Genomic DNA, 20,000 nt, shown 5'->3' with positions numbered 1-20,000 from the left:
GTTGTTATTCTGTTGTATTACATCCAGATATTTATCTAGTTTCAAGACGGTTCGGTGAAATTTTATGAAGATGCGGGCTTTCTTTTTTCGCATTGCATGCTTCCTCAAGGTTTGTTTCTTCATAACTTAAAGAAAAATGGATTTTTTAAATGAAATTTTCCACATGTCACTATTGCATGCCCGTCGCTAATGGGTTGCACTGGACGGCGCTTCCACCTCACTATTCAATGGTGCACCCTCGGATTCACAGGGACACACTTCGAAACTCCACTTTAGCATTGTTACAAATTAGCGCCTACCCAGAATAGTCTGAAACACCCCCAAGCACCTAAGTCTGGCGACGGGCTTGCATTGTTGGTTGCGTGAATAATAACTGAAGCAAAACCCGCGAATGTTTAGCTGGAATATTTATTACCGGACATAAGGATATTTAGTGATGGCTACTTACATTTAGCAATGTTAATTGCGACACTTGTTGAGTGTTAGTAATAACATTTAAATTAAAGTCAGTCTCCACGAATGTTAATCTTACAGAACTAACGACCCTCGAAAATTGTAAACGCCAGATAAGAAGGACGAAGCATTGTGCCATGGAGGTAATCTTTGATCGAACTTACAACCCTTGAAACACTTTCTGGGAGAGAGAGAGAGAGAAAAACCGCGCCGCGTCAGTATAAGTTGCTTATGTGACATTGTGTGAATATTGGAATGGGTCTGTCTGAGAATATGGAAATGTCAGTGTGGCAAGAATGGAGGCGCAAGTCTCTCAGCTGCCTTCAATATTCTGCAATTTAAAAGCACCAAAAACGGTCTTTTATTGGGTACAAGAACATTCTAGAAAATAACATCACTCCACATCTTTACGCTGATTAGCTGCTTAATAGATCGATCACATAAAACTGCGATGATTCGCTCATATTGTCTGATCAGTTATCTAGCAGTTGGGGTTCGAATCACCTTTTGTGCAAATTCAGATTATATCGGAATTTCATGTGAACATTTTTTTAAGGCGGGGAGAGGAGTTTCGGATAATTTACATGAGTCAACTTTGTTTCCTCATAACTTTCAGAAAAATGGGATTTTAAATGAAATTTTCAACAGATATCTTCTAAATTGTGTAGCTTTCAATTATTACTGACAGACGTCACAATTTTTTCAGAATTTCGAGTTTTATTTTGTATGTATATAACAAAACAGGAAATTGGAATTTTTGGTATGATTTATTCAACCATTACACGTGTTTCATTTGCTAATAGGTGAATAGATAATACCAAAAATTTCCAATTTCCTGTTTTGTTATACAATTATTCTACAAATGATATTTCCATAATTCTCAATTTTAATATGTATTTTGATCAACACCAACAACTGAGGCTACATATTAGATTGCAATAATGAAATAAACAGATGTGCTTCAAGAGGAAACAGCTGGAATTTATCCAAACTACTTCTATTGTGTGTGTGTGTGTGTGTATGCTCACCAATTTTTTCCCTTTACTTTTGTTTAATTAAATTCCGATATAATCGTTATCTACTCCGTCTGAGGTGAAAGTGCATGGCTCAGTGGTCAGAGTATCGGGCTCACAATCATGTGAGTTCGATTCCCGAAAGGGGTTGTGTGTTGTTTTCTTGAGCAAGACACTTTATTTCACGTTGTTCCAGTTCACTCACCTGTAGAAATTAGTAGCGACGTCACTGGTGCCAAGCTGTATCGGCCCCTTTGCCTTTCCCTTGGATAACATCTGTGGCATGGAGAAAAGAGGCTGGTATGCAGGGGCGACTGCTAGTCTTCCATAAACAACCTTATCCAGGCTTGTGCCTCGGAAAGGAACTTTCTAGGTGCAATTTCATAGTCATTCATGACCGAAGGGGGACTCTTTTTTATTTACTTCGACTGAAAAGTATTTGTTGAAAATTTCAATAGAAAATACGTATTTTAATGGAAGTTATGAGGAAACAAAGTCAACTCGTGTAAATTATCTGAAATTCCACCACCACCACCACCACCCCGAAAAATCTTTTGACAACAAATTCCGATATGACCTGAAAGTATTTGTTGAAAATTTCATTAAAAAAGATATCCATTTTTTTCTGAAAGTTATGAAGAAACAAAATCAATGGAGCACAATTGTGTAAGTATGCCTTCACGCATGTCAACTGACGTCATGAAGATTAGATTCATTAGAATTTGTATTTTTATTGAAGCTTAAATTTATATCGAACTTCTAATTACATACTCACTTGTACTTAAGACAGCATCCACCCGGGGTGTGTTGAGCTGATTCCGACCAACTTGTTCGGAGTTTCATTGGGAAGACAAGTTCACATGTAGTTCCCGGTCACAGGCACACACACTTTGAGATGGTGTAACCTGTAGCAGCTCACCTATCCATCGATAATTATCGACCGTCGTCGTATATGATTCGCTGACGAAGCCATGCATTGATCTCGAAAACATGCATTGATCTTGAAAACATGCATTGATCTCAAAAAAAGTAAAAAAAAAAAATATGGATCGAAGTACTTAAGAGAGAGAGAGAGAGAGAGTGAGAGAGGGGGAGAGAGAAAGAGGGAGCGAGCGAGATAAAGAGAAGCGATGAAACAGTGGCAGGTCGCATTGAAGTATAATGGGTAACGTGGTCGTCCAAAAAGCTTTATCTTCTAAGTCATTGTAATGTCAAAGTAAGACTTCTTCGCTAACGAGGTTTAATAAAAACGAAACATCTGGAGTTGTCTGGTACAGTACTGCCCAAAGATCAGGTTAACTTTCCACCTCGTTTCTTTTTTTTTCTTTTTTTCTTGCCGTTTAGTCAAGAAAGGAAGGTCATTGGCAAAAATTCTTTTTTTTTTCTGCTTTTTTCAAGGTTTCCAAGACTAAACAGAGGAAGATGGGAAATCATCCTGTTCAAACCAAGAAATCTGGACCAAACGCTTGCAAGAGAGTAAATTCTACAAAATGCTCAGAAGGTGGTAGGTGGTGGAATTAAACCTGGCTATCTTTTAGCTTTTACTTGTTTCAGTTACTGGATTGCGTGTGGCTATGCTGGAGCATGCTTTGATGGGTTGTTAGTCTAACCAATTGACCTCCAGAATCTTTTTTTGTTTAAGCCTGGTACTTACTGTATCGGCCTCTTCTGGGCTGCTAAGTTACAGGGACAAAAACATCGATTGTCAGGCAGTAGTAAAGAACAAAGACACTCACACACACATACTCTCTCTCTCACTCACTCACATACATACATACATACATACATCCATACATCGTAGTTGTCTTCTCCTTATGCAGAGTTTGACCACTTCTTGTACGTACACCTTAAATCCATCATGGCGTCTGGTATGACTTTTAAAACCAGACAATGTTTTGAAAAGATACCCACATAGACTGCATGTCTGATCTGGACCACCAAGAGAGCTGCAGTTAAGTTCTGATCTTTGTGGATCTTAAAATGTCTTTTGAGGTTTCCGTTATGCCTTCTGGCATACACGGCACTGAAAGGTGTGCACAGATATACAGGCAGAGTAGCTGGTGGAGGTTCGTTTTTCATGGGTTCGCAAATGAGATTTGAGTTCAGCAAAAGAAAGGCATGGTCTGTCACAAACTGTGCACACAAAAAGGTCACTGAGATTCACCTCGATCGCAACATTCTTTAAATCTCTTTTGAGTTTTGCATGTGTCATCCTGGCCTCCTCAAAAGCTTTCACAACTTTTGTTCGCCATCCAGCTCGATCCGAAGCAAGAGTTTCTATGGCCTTTGGATCCATTCCAAGTGACTTCATGGTATACATACATACATACATATGATGGACTTTTTCAGTTTCTAGCTACCGAATCCACTCAAGGTTTTATTCAGTCCGGGGCTGTAGTAAAAGTCACTTGTCTAGAGTGACACGCAGTAGGACTGAACCAAAGACCACATAGTTGGTGGGTGCAAGCTTCTCAAACACACATCCACGCCTGCACCTATATGGTTACAGATTAAGTTTACGACCTCAAAATGTAGGAGCGTGACGAGCCTCCCAAACAAATACCGCGAGGCATTTTGTCCTGTAAACTTAACAATTCCACCAAAGTATTCAGAAGTGGTATTTAATTCAATTTAATTTATTGACCTTCCTAAAAGAATGAAGGACAAAGTTGACCTCGATAGAATTTGAACACAGAGCACGACCAGCCAGAATAAATACCACAAATAATTTCATTCTACACTCTAAAGCACTTTTGGGCAAACTGCGGCTCGTGAGACTATCTAAACGGCATACCTAACGAAAAATTACCTTGAATTTTTTTTTGTGGCCCGCCTGGTGATCAGCCATGTCGGATCTTGTTAAATTTCTTCCAATCACTTCAATTTTTCTTTCAAATTTTTACTAGATTATTTTCAAAATTGTACTTATGGGAATTTTCTGTTTGGCTTTTACTTTTCAATTTCTTGAATTTTGTTCCAGTTGATTTTCAAATTTGGTATATTGATGTAGTTTTGTATGCTAATTATTTGATTGAACGCCACGCATCCATTTCCAAGTAAGTTTATCTTAATATATTTGATGCGACTCCGTCCTTTACTCTTTTCTCTCTCCCTCTTTCACTCTTTCATTTTCTCTCTCATCCTTTCTCTAATTCTTTTTTCTCCCCTTCACCATTTTCTATCTGTCTGTCTGTTTCCCTCTCTCTCCCTCTTCTACTCTCTCTTTCTCTCGTTGCTCACACGCGACTTTCGTCCATCTTGCCTTTCCTCACGTGGTCATCTTTCTTTTTCTTCAGTCTGTCCGCAGTCAAGATGCATTCTTATCTGTCTCCTCTCCTATCTTTTCCCTTGCCAAAAAATTTTCTTTCAGCGTTAACTACCTTGCCTCGTCTTGGCCTGACGGCCCTCCCTGTCTGTCTTCGTTTCGTTTAGTTTGTTGTATGTCCTGTTTTTGTTACCAACTTTGACCCTCCGCAAATCCCGAATTTTATTTTGGTTCGCGGGAGCAACTGCCTTCAAAGTCTTATATTGTCGTTCATTGCTCGAAATAAGGAGTAGAAGGCCAGCCGACAACTGATGAAGGGTCGTTTTTTATGTTACTTGTCTTGTTTTCCATTTGTTTCTCTCGTTTTTTTGCGTACCCAACTTTATTTTCGTATTTCATGTTGTTTACGTTTTATGACGTCCTGTACCCATATATGCGTACCTATATACTTATATATGTAAGTATATACATATATGTATGTATATATGCACACACACGCATATATATATATATATATATATATATATATATATATATATATATATATATATTATTTATATTATTATGGATATAAAGTTTATTTTATATCCATAAATTTTATTTAATTTTATTTTATAAATCAATAAATAAACAGTTAATTGCTTTTAAAGTTTGCAAAATTCGAGTCCTTTTCTACTTTGCGCCAATCGAAAACCACAGACATATAAGTGCCTGTTTCCATAGTAACAAGCCAAGCGTGATAATTTTCACTTAATTTTAAAATTTCAAGTAATGAAGGCAAACAGGAGAGATTTTACTTCTGTAGTCTTCCTTGCTGATGATAAATATTGTATTCATTTTTTCTAGAAATTAATGATAAAGAAGCTGCAAACATTTAACATTATGCATCTTTTAGCCGAACGGCAGCCTCCATTTGGCGGCAAATCGTATGTCTTCGCCACCTAGTAAAAATAACAGTCAAATTGCCTTTAACTACTTCCCATAACGTCTAAAAAAGCACAAAGGACGAAATATTGTGCATTAATCTTCTAGTTTAGAGAGGTAAAAAAGTAAATAAAAATACAAGGGAAATAACTTAACGTCTTACTAGTATTATCCGTACTCTCCCTCACCCCACCCGATCGCGAGCGCGCATTCTTCATATTCGTTCGCAGCAAGTTGTTTTACACCTATTACACTAATTTATTTTTTTATTTTTGAGCTCGGGTCAAACGCTTTAGTTTGACTGTTATTTCCCTATACTGGAAGATTACCATAAGTTGTGCAGCCGGTACTGATATTCAATCACGTGTGTGATTTATTTATAAACAGCTAAAAAAAACAAAACAACAAAAAAAAAACACATTTCAGAGTAGTACGGATGATACTAGTAACGTTAAGTTATTTCCCTTGTATTTTTATTTACTTTTTTTACCTCCCTAAACTGGAAGATTACCACATTGTGCTACATCATCCCTTGAAGCAGGACTAAATGGTTACCACTTGTTGAGTGTTATTAATAACATTTAAATTAAAGTCAGTCTCCACGAATGTAAATCTTACTGAACTAACGACCCTAGAAAATTGTAAACACCCGACACACAAAGGACAAAGCATTTTTGTCACGAAGATAATCTTTGATCGAACTCACGACTTTCGAAACACCGGGCAACACAAATCGATATTTAATATACTTTCTCTTGGCTTATGCAAAACTGCACTTGTAGTGCATTTTCTAAAAAAAACAAACAATCTGGTGTAACTTTAAAAAAATTTCAAGTGGTTCGGAGAGATTTAACAAGACCCACCATGTGTTATGTAATCCGCTTCCAGATAAAGGTTGCTCTATATTCTGTCAATTCGGTTTTTTTTAAAATTCGAATTTTTCTCTCTTTCTTCCTTTTAATTAATGTCTTTATTTATTTCGACAAGAATTGTCGTGCCATAACTTTAGTGATTAAGTTTTTTTTTTTCAATACAAGTCAAAGTTCAAGGGATTAAAATTACTCGTTAGTGTTTCGTTAAGAAAATACTGGTGCCCCCGTATCTATGTGTGTAACAATTTTAGAGTTCGGATTCTAGAGTTAGGGTTAGTTTTAGGGTTAGGGTTAACAGTCTAGTCAGGGTTAGGGTTAGGGGATTAATACGATATACACCGTTACAGCGCTAACTGTTTTCAACTGAATAGACGACAGTGATTAGTAGAAATTATCGAAATAAGACAATTTTTTACATGAAATAAATTCGAATACAAAAATTTTTTTTCTGTTCTATAACACAAAATAGATAAGTATACGAAGTTTGAAAGTCTTTCGGTACCAAAAACACTACATAAAACATAAATGAAAACTGGTGCCCCCGTTTTGAAATAGATCCCAACCAATCATTGACGTCTATTGAGGTGAAAACACATACGCCGTGGAATGTAAACAACAGTGTCAGGAGATCTTTTCTCTTGAATAAAATTAGTGCCGTTGTTTGTCAACAAAAACTATCCGTTGTCAACAACAACTATCAGCGGTATATATTTCGTTTGTCACTGTTATTTATGACATCGTTCGTGCGTTTGTACTGGTTTTAGCTTTAGGGTTTTAGGGTTAGGGTTCGGGTTACAGATTAGCTTCTTCTAGTTTGCTTGTTGTTGTTGCTGCTGTTGATGATGATGATTATGGCGACGATGGCGATGATAGTGCTGTTGCTGATGTAATTATTGACCCAAGTTTGTCCCTATCGATTAGACCAAAACTGCAAAGGTTTTCCGACCAAGGCTATCTCGCCCAATTTCCAAACATAATACATTTTAGATTACATTATCTGATGTTGTCCATATTCATTAAAAGTCGATAAGGGGTGTGAATTGAAGTCGATTTGACTGACAGTTCTAGCAGGTTGAGTGGCTACTTAGAGGCCGGGCAACCTCTCTCGATTTGCTTGACGTGAATTCTGCACCATCTTGGGTGTGGTAACCTTGCTCAGTATGTTCAGAAATATTAGAAATTACTGGCCTTGTATCAAAAAATTTGGAAGAATTATTGTTATTCGTAACAAAATTCTAAACGGCATTTCTTTACGTTCTGATTTCAATCAAATTCTGACGTGGTCCACTTTGCCATTCTTCCTTTTCTGGTCGATAAAATAACTACCGTTTGAGCATTGAGGGCGATGCAATCGATTTAATCCGTCAAATATAAAATAGCTTGCCTTGTGCCTAAATTCTGAAGGGCTGAGTCGATCAAATCGACCCCAGGACTTTTTTTTTATGTCCAGTACTTTTCTATAGATCTCATTTGTTGAACTGCCAGGTTACGGAGACACAGGCAAACCAAAACTCTTTGCCAAGTAGTGGAGAGATCAAACACAAGCACACACACTCGTACGCGCGCACCTCTGCCTGTCTCTCTCTCTCTCTCTCTCTCTCTCTCTCTCTCTCTCTATATATATATATATATATATATATATATATATATATATATATACACATACGTATGACGGGCTTCTTTCAGTTTCCATCTACCAAAACCTATTCGCAAGTCTTTGGTCGGCCCGAGACTATAGTAAAAAACATTTGGCCACAGTGCCACGTAGTGGGATTGAACCCGAAATTGTGTGGTTGAGAAGCAAACATCTTACCATAGAAAACACACACACACAAACACACTTGCATGCATGCACTCACACATTTATGCAATCAATGCTGGGGTCAATATATTTTTATGCCCACCCCCTCTTTTATTTATTTAGGGTACGTAGATCTGTACGTATGGATGTCTGCTGCATGAAAAGCATATAATAAACTAGATGCTGATTTTCATACTTAATAGAAAGAAGCAAGGATAGCTAAACAACTAAAATTCTATACGTAGTGAGGCGATCTGGCAGAATCGTTAGCACGCCGGGCAAAACGTTTTACGGCATTTCGTCCGTCTTTACGTTCTGAGTTCAAATTCTGCCGAGATCGACTTTGCCTTTCATCTTTTTGGGTCGATGTAAAAAGTACCGGTCAATCACTGAGGTCAATGTAATCGACTATCCTACTCCCTTAAGATTTCAGGACTTGTGCCTATAGTAGATTAATTACATACTTCATAATAAAATAAGTAGGGGAGTTAACCCCGGAATTTAGAATACTTAAGACAAAACGAGCTTTAAGTTACTTCCCTTTACCTTTACAAATTTAATTTTTCTTTTTTTAAAAACGCTCAAATGATATTTTTCTTCACAAATTGCTTCGATGCTTTTACTTGATCGAAATTTCACAAGTTTTATGCTATTGTTCAGTTTGAATTATTTCCGACTAGAAGTTCTGTCTCCACGAAATCATTTGATCTGCAAGAAACAGTAACCGAATTCCGTCAAATTTCACATTGGACAATGTTATGTCGTGATGTTGTGGAGGCGCAATGGCCCAGTGGTTAGGGCAGCGGACTGGCGGTCATAGGATCGCGGTTTCGATTCCCAGACCGGGCGTTGTGAGTGTTTATTGAGCGAAAACACCTAAAGTTCCACGAGGCTCCGGCAGGGGATGGTGGCGAACCCTGCTGTACTCTTTCAACACAACTTTCTCTCACTCTTACTTCCTGTTTCTGTTGTGCCTGTAATTCAAAGGGTCAGCCTTGTCACACTGTGTCACGTTGAAAACCCCCGAGAACTACGTTAAGGTTATACGTGTCTGTGGAGTACTCACGTTAATTTCACGAGCAGGCTGTTCCGTTGATCGGATCAAGTGGAACCCTCGACGTCGTAAGCGACGGAGTGCCAACAACATATTCTTAAGTCTATTGAATTCTTGTTGCCGAACCGCTAGTTACTGGAACGTAAACAAACCAATGCTGGTTATCCGGTGGTGGTGAAAGACATACACAAACAAAAAGACATACATACATACATACACGACGGCTTGCACACTTTTTCCGTCTACCAAATTCACTCACAAAGCACTGGTCGGCCCCGGGCTATAGTAGAAGATACTTGCCTATGATGTCACGCAGTAAGATTGAACCGGAAACCACGTGGCTGCAATGCCAGTTTCTTAACCACAGCCACGCTCTCATCCAAAAATTGAAAGCGAATTAAAATACAAGCAATAAAGTAAGACTTTGTATTTTAGGATTTAGCTTCAAGTCATAATTCCAAGAACGTAAAATGCAATGATCTATAAAAGAGAATACTTTGATACAACTGCTGTCAAATTATTCTTTTACTGGTAATAATCATTGGATTGTGGCCATGCTGGGGTACCTATTTCAACGGGTTAGTTGATCATATCAATCCTACAACAATGTCAGTTTGGTGCTTGAATAAAATTTTCTGGTTTTTGTTATGCAGTTCAGAGTATAAAATTCTTAAAAGGGTAAGAGGAGATAACTCCACTAAGATCAGTTGATGGAAATTTTGGTGCATTATAAACAATGGACATTTAATTGGATCTTTAAATACAACTAGTGGAAGCAACGGAAAAGTTTCAGTCTTATTAGACTTCTCCAACCAGGTACAGTCTGCTTAGACAAAGTGTGAATATTACACACACACACACACACATACACACAAAATAAGTCAGAAAAAGGAGCTAAAAAAATACCAACCTGCTTGCAAACCAGCGAGCGAGCCATCCGTCCGTGCATCCATCCATCCAGCTAGATAAGATAGATAGAAACCAAAATGAGGTTCTTTCACCGATCTTTTAATTCTAATGAAATCTTTCCATTACAATTTCGTCTCATAGCGTTGCTAACAATTGCCGCTACGATTTTGTCTTCCTTTTCTATGTAAGAGGAAAATTTCAGTTACCTCAGAATTTTTTGTTCAACATTAAGTCCCCTCTCCATTTAACTTACTTATCTAAATTCAGGTCATTGGGGGTATTTTGGTTATTTCCCTTATCTAATTCTATATATTATTTCAATTTTTTAATTAGTAAAATAATATGAATAAAATATTATTCGTAAACTTTTTCTTTATATGTAAAATCTTTGTCAATCGATCAGGCAGGCTTGTGTAGACTTACGGTAGGCTGATGAGTTCATAAAGACGTAATTGTGTTCAGAGTTGTTTCCCCCTCTTTCTTACTGACACTGGAGGAAAGGGTTGTATTTAGTATTTATAACTATTTGAGAGTTAAGTGTTCTGGGCTAATTGAGAGTTAAGTATTCTTACAAAATATACTTTGCGTTTGCGTAAAATTATAAAGTCTTAGGCTATTGCTTTATTGCCACTTATAAATTTTAAATTTATTTTGAAAAAAAAATGTTTTACACAATCAATTTTATTTTGAAATTAAACACAAAACTTCAAGAAAATATCAAGCGGGCCGCAAGATAAAAGTCTGCGGGCCACATGCAGCCCTCGGGTTGGCCAGCCTTCGTCTGTTCGAACAAACTGACACCAGTCCTTCCTTTTAAAACCCGGTTCCTTTTTGCCCAATATGTAAACAAATCAACACCAGTTGTCAGGCGATGTTGGGGGAAGGACGAAAGCAAAACACAGACACATTATATATATATATATATTCCATTCTTTCCAAGCAATAAACCTCGTACACCTGCTTGTTCCTTCACCTGTCTTTCTGTAAATTTAAACTATATATGTGCGCGCGTGTGTGTGTACGACAGATTTCTTTCAGTTTTCATCTATCATATCCCCCCACAGGACTTGGTCGGCCTAAGGCTATAACGAAAGACACTTGCCCAAAGTGTTATACAGTGGGGCTGAACGCGGAACCATGCGGCTGGGAAGCAAACTTCTTAATACACAGCTACGACTATAAATGAATGAATTAAAAAAAAAAAATTATAGCCCCCTTCGGCAGATCACGAACTTCGGACCTCGTAGTAGGTTGGTCTCATACCTTATCCACTCAGCCAGCTAAGTTGTACATTTACCAGCTTTTGCAGGCTAAGCAGAAAGTTCAGTCATAAGCTGTCTGACACTTAATTTCTTGTTGTTAGGTGGGTGGACATTCCATGACTCAACCGTTGAAGTTAGTTTTGCGAACGCCGACACACGTAAGCAGAAGTAAAGGAAATGAAAACTTTGCAAGTTTGTCAAGGCCATTAACATAATTAAACAGTAAACTAATTAGTATAACAATTAGTGTGATTGAAGTGCGATCTCTCATCGTTAACTACAAATATTATTTTACTGCTTTAACCAAATATCTCTCTGTCTGTCTGTCGCTCTTTCTCTCTCTCTCTCTCTCTCTCTATATATATATATATATATACATACATACACAAACATACATACCTACCACCTACCTACCTTCCTACATATATACATACATACATACATATTTATTCACACATATATATACCTTCTTCCTACCTATCTACTTACATTCATACATACATATGCAAATACACACCTGTGTGTGTATATATGCATGCATACATACATACATACATACATATGGCGTAGTGGTTAAGAGCGCGGGCTACTAACCCCAAGATTCCGAGTTCGATTCCAGGCAGTGACCTGAATAATAATAATAATAATAATAACATTAACAACAACAACTTAAAAAAAAACCCCTTAGGAATGAGAACCCAGGTTCGAAATTTCCCCATGACACCTGATGAAGGCTGGAGGGTATATCGGCCGAAACGTTGTGTTAGCAACAAACAAGATGAGGACAAATATCCGTCAATTGTAAATAATGTAAATACTGTACATAATTCCTCATCTCTTAAATATAGAACTGGATACATACTTGTTTGATAGAACTAACAGTACATGAGTATATATATATTTTCTTTTATATTTCTAAATCGGTGATTAGTGTCATGTATATTGTTACTGTATTTCTATGCCTAAATTTAAAGACCCCCTTAACATTATTTCATTACATCAAATATCTTGAGTATGTCCCATGATTGCCTTCCCATTGTTTAGGTTGTTTTCATTTCATAAATAAGATTATTGAAAGCCTAACACACAAACTAGATTTTGAAAGATTTCGATCAGGTTTCTAAGTGCCTTCCATAGTGAAGGTTCTTTAAAGTGTAACCCCAAAACGAGATAAGCTATGTTATGGGTTTCGATTTTGCCTTCCATTGTCTTCCGTATCTAAGGTCATTTCAATCATAAAACTCAAACTTGATTCATTACATGAAAAGTTTCCTTCCATAATTAGGCTTGCTTAAAGCATAACCCTCACGATTTTTAGTATTTCTCTGACTGATTTCCATAGTTATGGTTGTGTAACGCTTAACTCAAATTAGATTCATTATGTTAAGTACGTTATGTCTTCAGTTGCTTTCCATAGTTAATGTTGTCTAAAGCATAACACTCGAAATATCATGTAAAACAAAATATGATAATAGGTTCTTAGCAGAACGCCAGACTAATTTCCTTACAGTAATTAATCTCATCTCTATCAATTTTCCGTGTTCAAATCTTACCAGAATCGTTAAAATGCCATGAATCACAACATTCACTTTACTATTTGGTTTTCATGCAGAGTATGTGTCTGTATATTTTCTCCCTTTGTCATTCTATCAATCTTTGAAACATTTCGAGTTCATAAAAAATAATTACTGGTAATTTACTATGGTGGCATCTTGAGGGAAAGTGCTCTGGGCCGACCAGTGCCTTGAGAATAGATTTAATGGACGGAAACTGCGTGAAGGCCCGTCATATATATACATACATACATACATACATACATACATACAAAATGAATAATTTAAACAAAAACGTAAAATTCGTTAAGTGTGCAGAGCACCGGCACCTGTTGTCATCCATCTCTTACTATGTGTGTGTGTGTGTGTGTGTGTGTGTGTGTGAAGGCGCATGGCTTGGTGGTTGGAGTATTCGGCTCATGATCATAAAGTCGTGAGTTCAATTCCCAACGGCGCGTTGTGTCCTTTAGCAAGACACTTTCTTTCTCGTTGCTCCAGTCCACACAGCTGGCAAAAATAAGTAGAACTTGTATTTCAAAGGGCCAGCCTTGTCACACTCTGTGTCACGCTGAATCTCCCTCAGAACTACGTTAAGGGTACACGTGTCTGTGGAGTGCTCAGCCACTTGCATCATTAGTGAAACGTGTGGTCGAGTATTGTCATGAAGAATGATTGGCCCTCTTCTGTTAACCAGTCTGGGACGGAGGGGTAACCGATTTTAGTTCATTTTGGCAATTTCGTGGCAATATGTTTCTGCATTAATGGTTTTTCCAGGTTTTAAGAAGTTATAGTGGATGAATCCAGCAGTGCGCCACCAAACAGTCACCATAGCCTTCTTTTTGAAGAGCTCAGGTTTAGGGAAGATTTTCGGTGCTTCATTTTGGTCCAACTATTGCGAAGAACGTGTTTTTATTATTGTACAGAATCCACTTTTCATCGCAAGTTACAATACAGCCGAGAAATGGATTGGTCTGGTTACGGAGAAGAAGCGACGAGCAAATTTCATATCTCTGCATTTTCTGATTTTCATTCAAATCGTGTAGTATCTATTTGTCGAGCTCTTTTGATTTTCCGATTGCATGCAAATGGTTGCAAGCAGTTTTCTGGCTAACTTGAAGTTCTTTTGCCAGTTCTTGAGTTGTTTTATGTGGATCTTTCTCAATGACAGTCTCTAATTGACCGTAATCGATGACAGATGGGCGTTCACTTTGCTCACGATCTTCAAGACTCAGGTTTTCACTGAAATCGTTTAAAGCATTTTCGAGCTGACCACTCACTGGTCATTTCCTCACCAAACGTTTCGTTGATATCGCGAGCAGTTTCCGCTGCTTTACGTCCTGTTTATGTCCTTGTCATCAAGCGGTTCGGCAGTAGAGACCGATAGAATAAATAATAGATTTTAAAAAAGTACTGGGATCAATCTGTTCGACTAAAACCGTTCAAGATGGTGCTTCAGCATGGCCACAATTCAATGCCTGAGAAAAAAAAATAATATATAAAAGAATTGTATCAATCCCGCCAAAAAGAAATTATCTCCCTAGTAACTCCCAGCTATTCAGTTTCGTTTCCCGATTCAAACTGTCTTTCTTTTCTTTTTTTTTTCGTGTGTTTGAGAAAAGCCTTAAGCGTTGAAAATGGTGAACGTCCCCAAAACCCGGCGGACCTTCTGCAAAGGTAAAAAATGCAGGAAACATACTCTTCACAAGGTTTCACATTACAAGGCTGGTAAAGCCTCATTATGTGCTCAAGGTAAGAGACGTTACGATAGAAAAGAAAGCGGTTATGGTGGTCAGACCAAACCTAACAAAAATGGCTAAAACCACCAGGAAAGTTGTCCTTCGAATGGAGTGTACAGAGTGCAAATATCGGAAACAACTTTTATTTAAATATAGCGGGGAAAGGATGCTAACTACTTTTCATGCTTTATTTTAAGTTTAAAAAAAAAAATCTACTCCCAAAAGCGAAGCTTAAAAAATATCAGATTTGAGACCAGGTCACAGAAAACTGGGTGGAATTACTGGGAACCTGGCTTCTATTCTACAGCACCCGTTTCAACTCACTGATAGCAGCCGATAAAATCAATGAGATATACGTTGGATGATTAGTTAGAAAAAGTAGTCAACGTTAATATTGCGCGGTTAGTTGCAGGGAATTGCACCATGCTCTAGAATTGGGCTTCTAACAGGTCGAGTTAGCCTGTTACAAGCCTTGGTTTCAATTTCCAGTTAAAGACAATTCTAGGCTTTAATTATGCAGTCTAATTAATACATTTTACTTTGTTAATTCTGGTTAATATGTATGAGAAAAAAGAAAAACAAAACTGATGTATTAACTAGAAAGGTTTAAGATATTTGCCCGCTATAATTCTATTATTCTGTTATTCAAGAAGCAACTATAGAATTACAGAGTACGACTCCCAACCCCTTTGTTTTCTAATAGTTGAATCATACATTATAATTCCGCTATTCTGCTCGTATATTATTACTAACCATTGAGAAAAAAAAAAGAAAGAAAGATAGAAAGAAAGACAGAAAAAAGGATAGAAAGAAAAAAAAAGGAAGATGGAATAAAGAAAGAAAAAAAAGGAAGATGGAATAAAGAAAGAAAAAAAGGAAGATGGAATAAAGAAAGAAAGAAGGGAAGAAAGAAAATCTAGATACAATTCTGTTATTCTGTTCGTTAATACATTCCACGCTCATGCTCTGAATCATCATCAGCAGCAGCAACGATTTGTTGCTACATGTTCTAAGAGGAGAAGAAAAAATAAACAGAAAAACTGCTGCTAATTCAAACTTCAATCTATATTTTCGTTATTCCTTCACCATACCTTCTTCTTGTATTCATTCCCTCTTACTATCTTACAAACCAGATTCTTCTTCTTCTTCTTCTTCGATCCCCGCTGTTCACCTTTTTTTTCTTCTTCTGGTTTCCCCTTTTGTCGACATCGTATTGCGGAAATATTACCATGGAAGAAGACACAGAAGGTAAACAAAACTTTTTTTTATTTTCATTTGCTGTTAAATATCTCTTCCTCTCTCTCTTCTCATTCTCTTTCTCTATTTTAACTTTCCACCGATGCTGTTTACTTTTTTTTATTTTAACGAGCCAACGAGGGCGCCTATACGCGGGCGTTCGACCTGCTAGAAATAGCAGCCAGAATTTCCCTCAAAATCACACCTCATCCTCTTTAAAAACTAATAAGCAAACAAATCAACAAGACGAACATAGGACCAATGCCATTTTAAAGCATGGACACTGGTCAGTTGTCTAGAAGTTTCACGGGTCTAGGGCCCAATCGTAATCTGTACGCTGTGACTTGCTGCCAATAAACATATACAATAGGACCCAGTGTGTTGATTTGTCCTGCAGGCCTGTAATGATGGTAAGACGACTGTATATGGGATACATAACGGATAATAAATGCAGCCTTTGATATACTGTTTGAATGAAAATCGGGATGGTGATGGTTATAAATGGAACGGTTTTGATCAGAAGTCCAGCTGCGCGATTGTTGCTGACTTGGGGTTAAATAACAACTTTTGACTTGACATTCCTTCCCAGTCTTTCCCAATTCGCTTTGTAGGACCCCCTTTACATTACTGGAAGCTAAGTTAAAAACACCACCAACATCAGTAGACAGACTCTAAGACAATAGATTGGTTTCAAATTCCCGCAGCTATTCCTTTCACTCACACGCGCACACACACACACACGCATGCATGTATAGATCGAGACCACATCGACTTGCTAGAAATAACAGCCTAATTGCCCTCAAATCACAGTCTCCGGTCTAATGACTTATAAAATGAACAGGATAGAGACACTGTGTCCTAACAAGAAGACGGGATGATCACGGTTAGAAAGCTTTCGATCATAGGTTTGGCAAAGTTTCGTTATTTGCCTAGGTTTTCTTGTTCGATCAGGAGGAGGGGGTCCTACAATTGTATCTCCCCGCGCATGTGTGGATATATATATATATATATATATATACACACACATATATACATAAACATACACACACAGTTATATACATACATGCATAGACATGTGTGTGTGTATGTGTAATTAATAACAGTATCATCCACTGATTGACCAAATTGTTATTGTTTAACCCTAGGTCATACCTTATCAAAGAGACCTCTGATCAGACATTCCTTGCTGTAACCGGTCATTTTTTTTCTTTCCTTTTCTTCTCACCATACAGTATACCTAGGACTATATTAAGCCAAGTTGTAAACATTAACCCAATATTATCTAATGTGTCCAATGACTGCAGGATGTAATATAACGGAAATTTTATCGTTGCTGTTATTTAACCACGAGACTTTCAGTCATAACCATCCCGTATTTTTAGGGGTCGTGTTGGGCCACAAGATATTACGTTCTGATGATGCCCGGGATATTTGCTATTTCTAGCTAGGCGATCTTCCGCATAGATCAATCCTTCCCACTCGTCACAATACCACCACCACTTCATTGACTTGTCTTTGTGCTCTTGGTCGGTGGAAGTATTTGTATTAATGGGGGAATAATAATAAACAGCTATTGAATTTAATTCCGATTCAACTGTGTTTATTGCGGCTTTGAAGGCTTAAACACACTTCTATCTTAGCTCCGTTGAGACGGTAAAACCTGAACGTTGTACCCCTGGTAACTGAGTAACCATAGACACATGACGTATATACGGGTGACAGGACATTCCTAAGTTACATATACATAAACACACACACACACTCACATACGCACGTTCCGTGCGCGCACTCGTGTGCTTTTTGCTGCTAAACGGTCTCAGACTAGTCTTTACTGGAAATACCACCATCATGTCATCACCACAACCGCCGCCACCCTCTAACCTTTTTCCATCGCTACTTCACAAACATTCATCTTAACCCTATTTGTGCCAATTCAAATACTCACGCGCGCACTCACGTAGCTATTTGTGTGTATTAATATCTCGAGTAGATACTGTGTGAAATACGCAGGGTAGACAGTAGGTAGTAAAAAAATGTAGATTGTCAACAAAAGTGTCGTCTCTGCTAAGATATATATAAAAAAATAATTTGACAATAAAATGTTTACGTTCATAGGCGCAGGAGTGGCTGTGTGGTAAGTAGCTTGCTTACCAACCACATGGTTCCGGGTTCAGTCCCACTGCATGGCACCTTGGGCAGGTGTCATCTACTATAGCCTTGGGCCGACCAAAGCCTTGTGAGTGGATTTGGTAGACTGTGACACCTTGGGTAGATGTCTTCTACATTAGTACCAGACCAGCCGAAGCTTTGTGGATGGATTTGGTAGACGGAAACTAAAAGAAATCGGTGAGCTGGCAGAAACGTTAGCACGCCAGGCGAAATGCTTAGCGGTATTTTGTCTGCCGCTACGTTCTGAGTTCGAATTCCGCCGAGGTTGACTTTGCTTTTCATCCTTTTGGGGTCGATAAATTAAATACCAGTTATGCACTGGGGTTGATATAATCGACTTAATCCATTTGTCTGTCCTTGTTTTTCCCCTCTATGTTTAGCCCTGTTGTATATTTATATATGAAGATGTGTATGCATATGTGAGTGTTTGTGTGTATGCGTGTATGTTTGTGTGTATGCATGTGTGTATGATTATGTGCTTGTCTTAACATCACGTGATGGTTTTAAATGTACATTGGTATTTTACAAGCAATGTTGTTTATTTTCCTGTCTTGAGTGGGAATATGTCTGGCCTTTGGAAATATTACGTTACTGAATGTTGCTGACAAGGAGGGTATCTGGCCATAGAAAATCTGCCTCAACACATTCCATCTGACCCGTGCAAGCTTGGAAAAGTGGATGTTAAATGATGATGATGGTGGTGGTGGTGCTGGTGATGGTGAATGTATCTAGACCTACAGTATCGAGTGTATTCTTCCTCTTTATTTAGGATGATAGGGTGTGAAAAGAGTTATAGATTTACTGCTATTTCTAGCGGAGAGTGACCATGTAAAAAGTCTTCTCTCATGAGTTTTGGAGGAAAAGTGCTGGTGTTGGTGATGAAAGCTATAACTACAATTAGAGGTGTATTGAAGAAGGGCTGATGGGTGCGGGAAATAGCTTAGGTGGCAGGGCCATCTTAATAGCTTTAAAGGACTTCAGGTAAACCAGTGCATTGGGTCCTATAGTAATTTATTTATTGACAGCAAGTGACAACATAAATAGATCAGTATTGAGTTCCTAGAGCCAGGCAAGTCAATGCACCGGTCTCTATAGTGTTTATTTAGCTTCAGGCTGACCAAAACCTTGTGAGTGGATTTGGTAGACAGACATTTGAAAGAAGCCCATTGTGTCTGCATGTGTGTGTGTGTGTGTATGTATGCATGTATGTATGTACTAGCTGTTGGACCCGGTGTTGCTCGTGTTTTCCGTGTTGAAGTTAAGCCCACCTCTGACCTTGTATTGAAATCTTAGTTCCCCATGCCAGCTATTACCCATTAAGATGTTATATCTGGTTCGGCAGGGATTTTATCCGGTTAATGCTTTTGACATACTCCTCCATACTGGACCATCTGAAATTGTAGTCAAACTTTTGGATGTACCTCGACCCGTTGAAAGTAATGTTTGTTTATTTCTCTCCCCTTAATGGCCACCCTCTGTACAAAATTGATCAGCGTGTCCAATCTCAGCAAAATCTGAAGAAAAGTGTTAAGGCTATGTCATAAAATAGAATCCATGTGACCATTTACATGAAAATATCCCATTGACTTGTAAATCCCAATACATTATATGAATAATCAATGTTTCATGTGACAAAGTGCTTAATTTTACTCATGGGTCAATTTTCTTCAAAATCTAAATCCTCTGCTCACATGCAATCATCGATTTTTTTTTTTGTCAATTCTTCATATCTGGCATCAGCCAATGGACATGA

General features: G+C 37.9%; 1 protein-coding gene across 5 annotated transcripts in view; it reads left to right on the top strand.

The window, feature by feature from the left end:
* Positions 1–20,000, top strand: part of LOC106878758 (uncharacterized) — a 60,805-nt gene that overhangs the window by 150 nt on the left and 40,655 nt on the right. The window contains exons 1-2 of one of the 5 annotated variants that reach the window (XM_052976093.2): positions 1–109; positions 2,865–2,970. The exon at positions 1–109 is cut by the window's left edge and continues 146 nt beyond it. In XM_052976093.2, the coding sequence (XP_052832053.1) occupies positions 65–109; positions 2,865–2,970 (151 nt within the window). In that variant the 5' untranslated portion in view covers positions 1–64. Of the gene's footprint in view, positions 597–1,346; positions 2,133–2,864; positions 2,971–14,695; positions 16,091–20,000 lie in introns of those variants that run through there. The other 4 variants (XM_052976096.2, XM_052976094.2, XM_052976097.2 and 1 more) reach the window with 4 other exon arrangements.

Source organism: Octopus bimaculoides, chromosome 23, assembly GCF_046866305.1.
Source record: "Octopus bimaculoides isolate indiv1 chromosome 23, ASM4686630v1, whole genome shotgun sequence".
Lineage (NCBI taxonomy): Eukaryota > Metazoa > Mollusca > Cephalopoda > Octopoda > Octopodidae > Octopus > Octopus bimaculoides.
The sequence above is the reverse complement of the archived record's forward strand: the minus strand, read 5'-3'. Positions and strand labels throughout refer to the sequence as shown.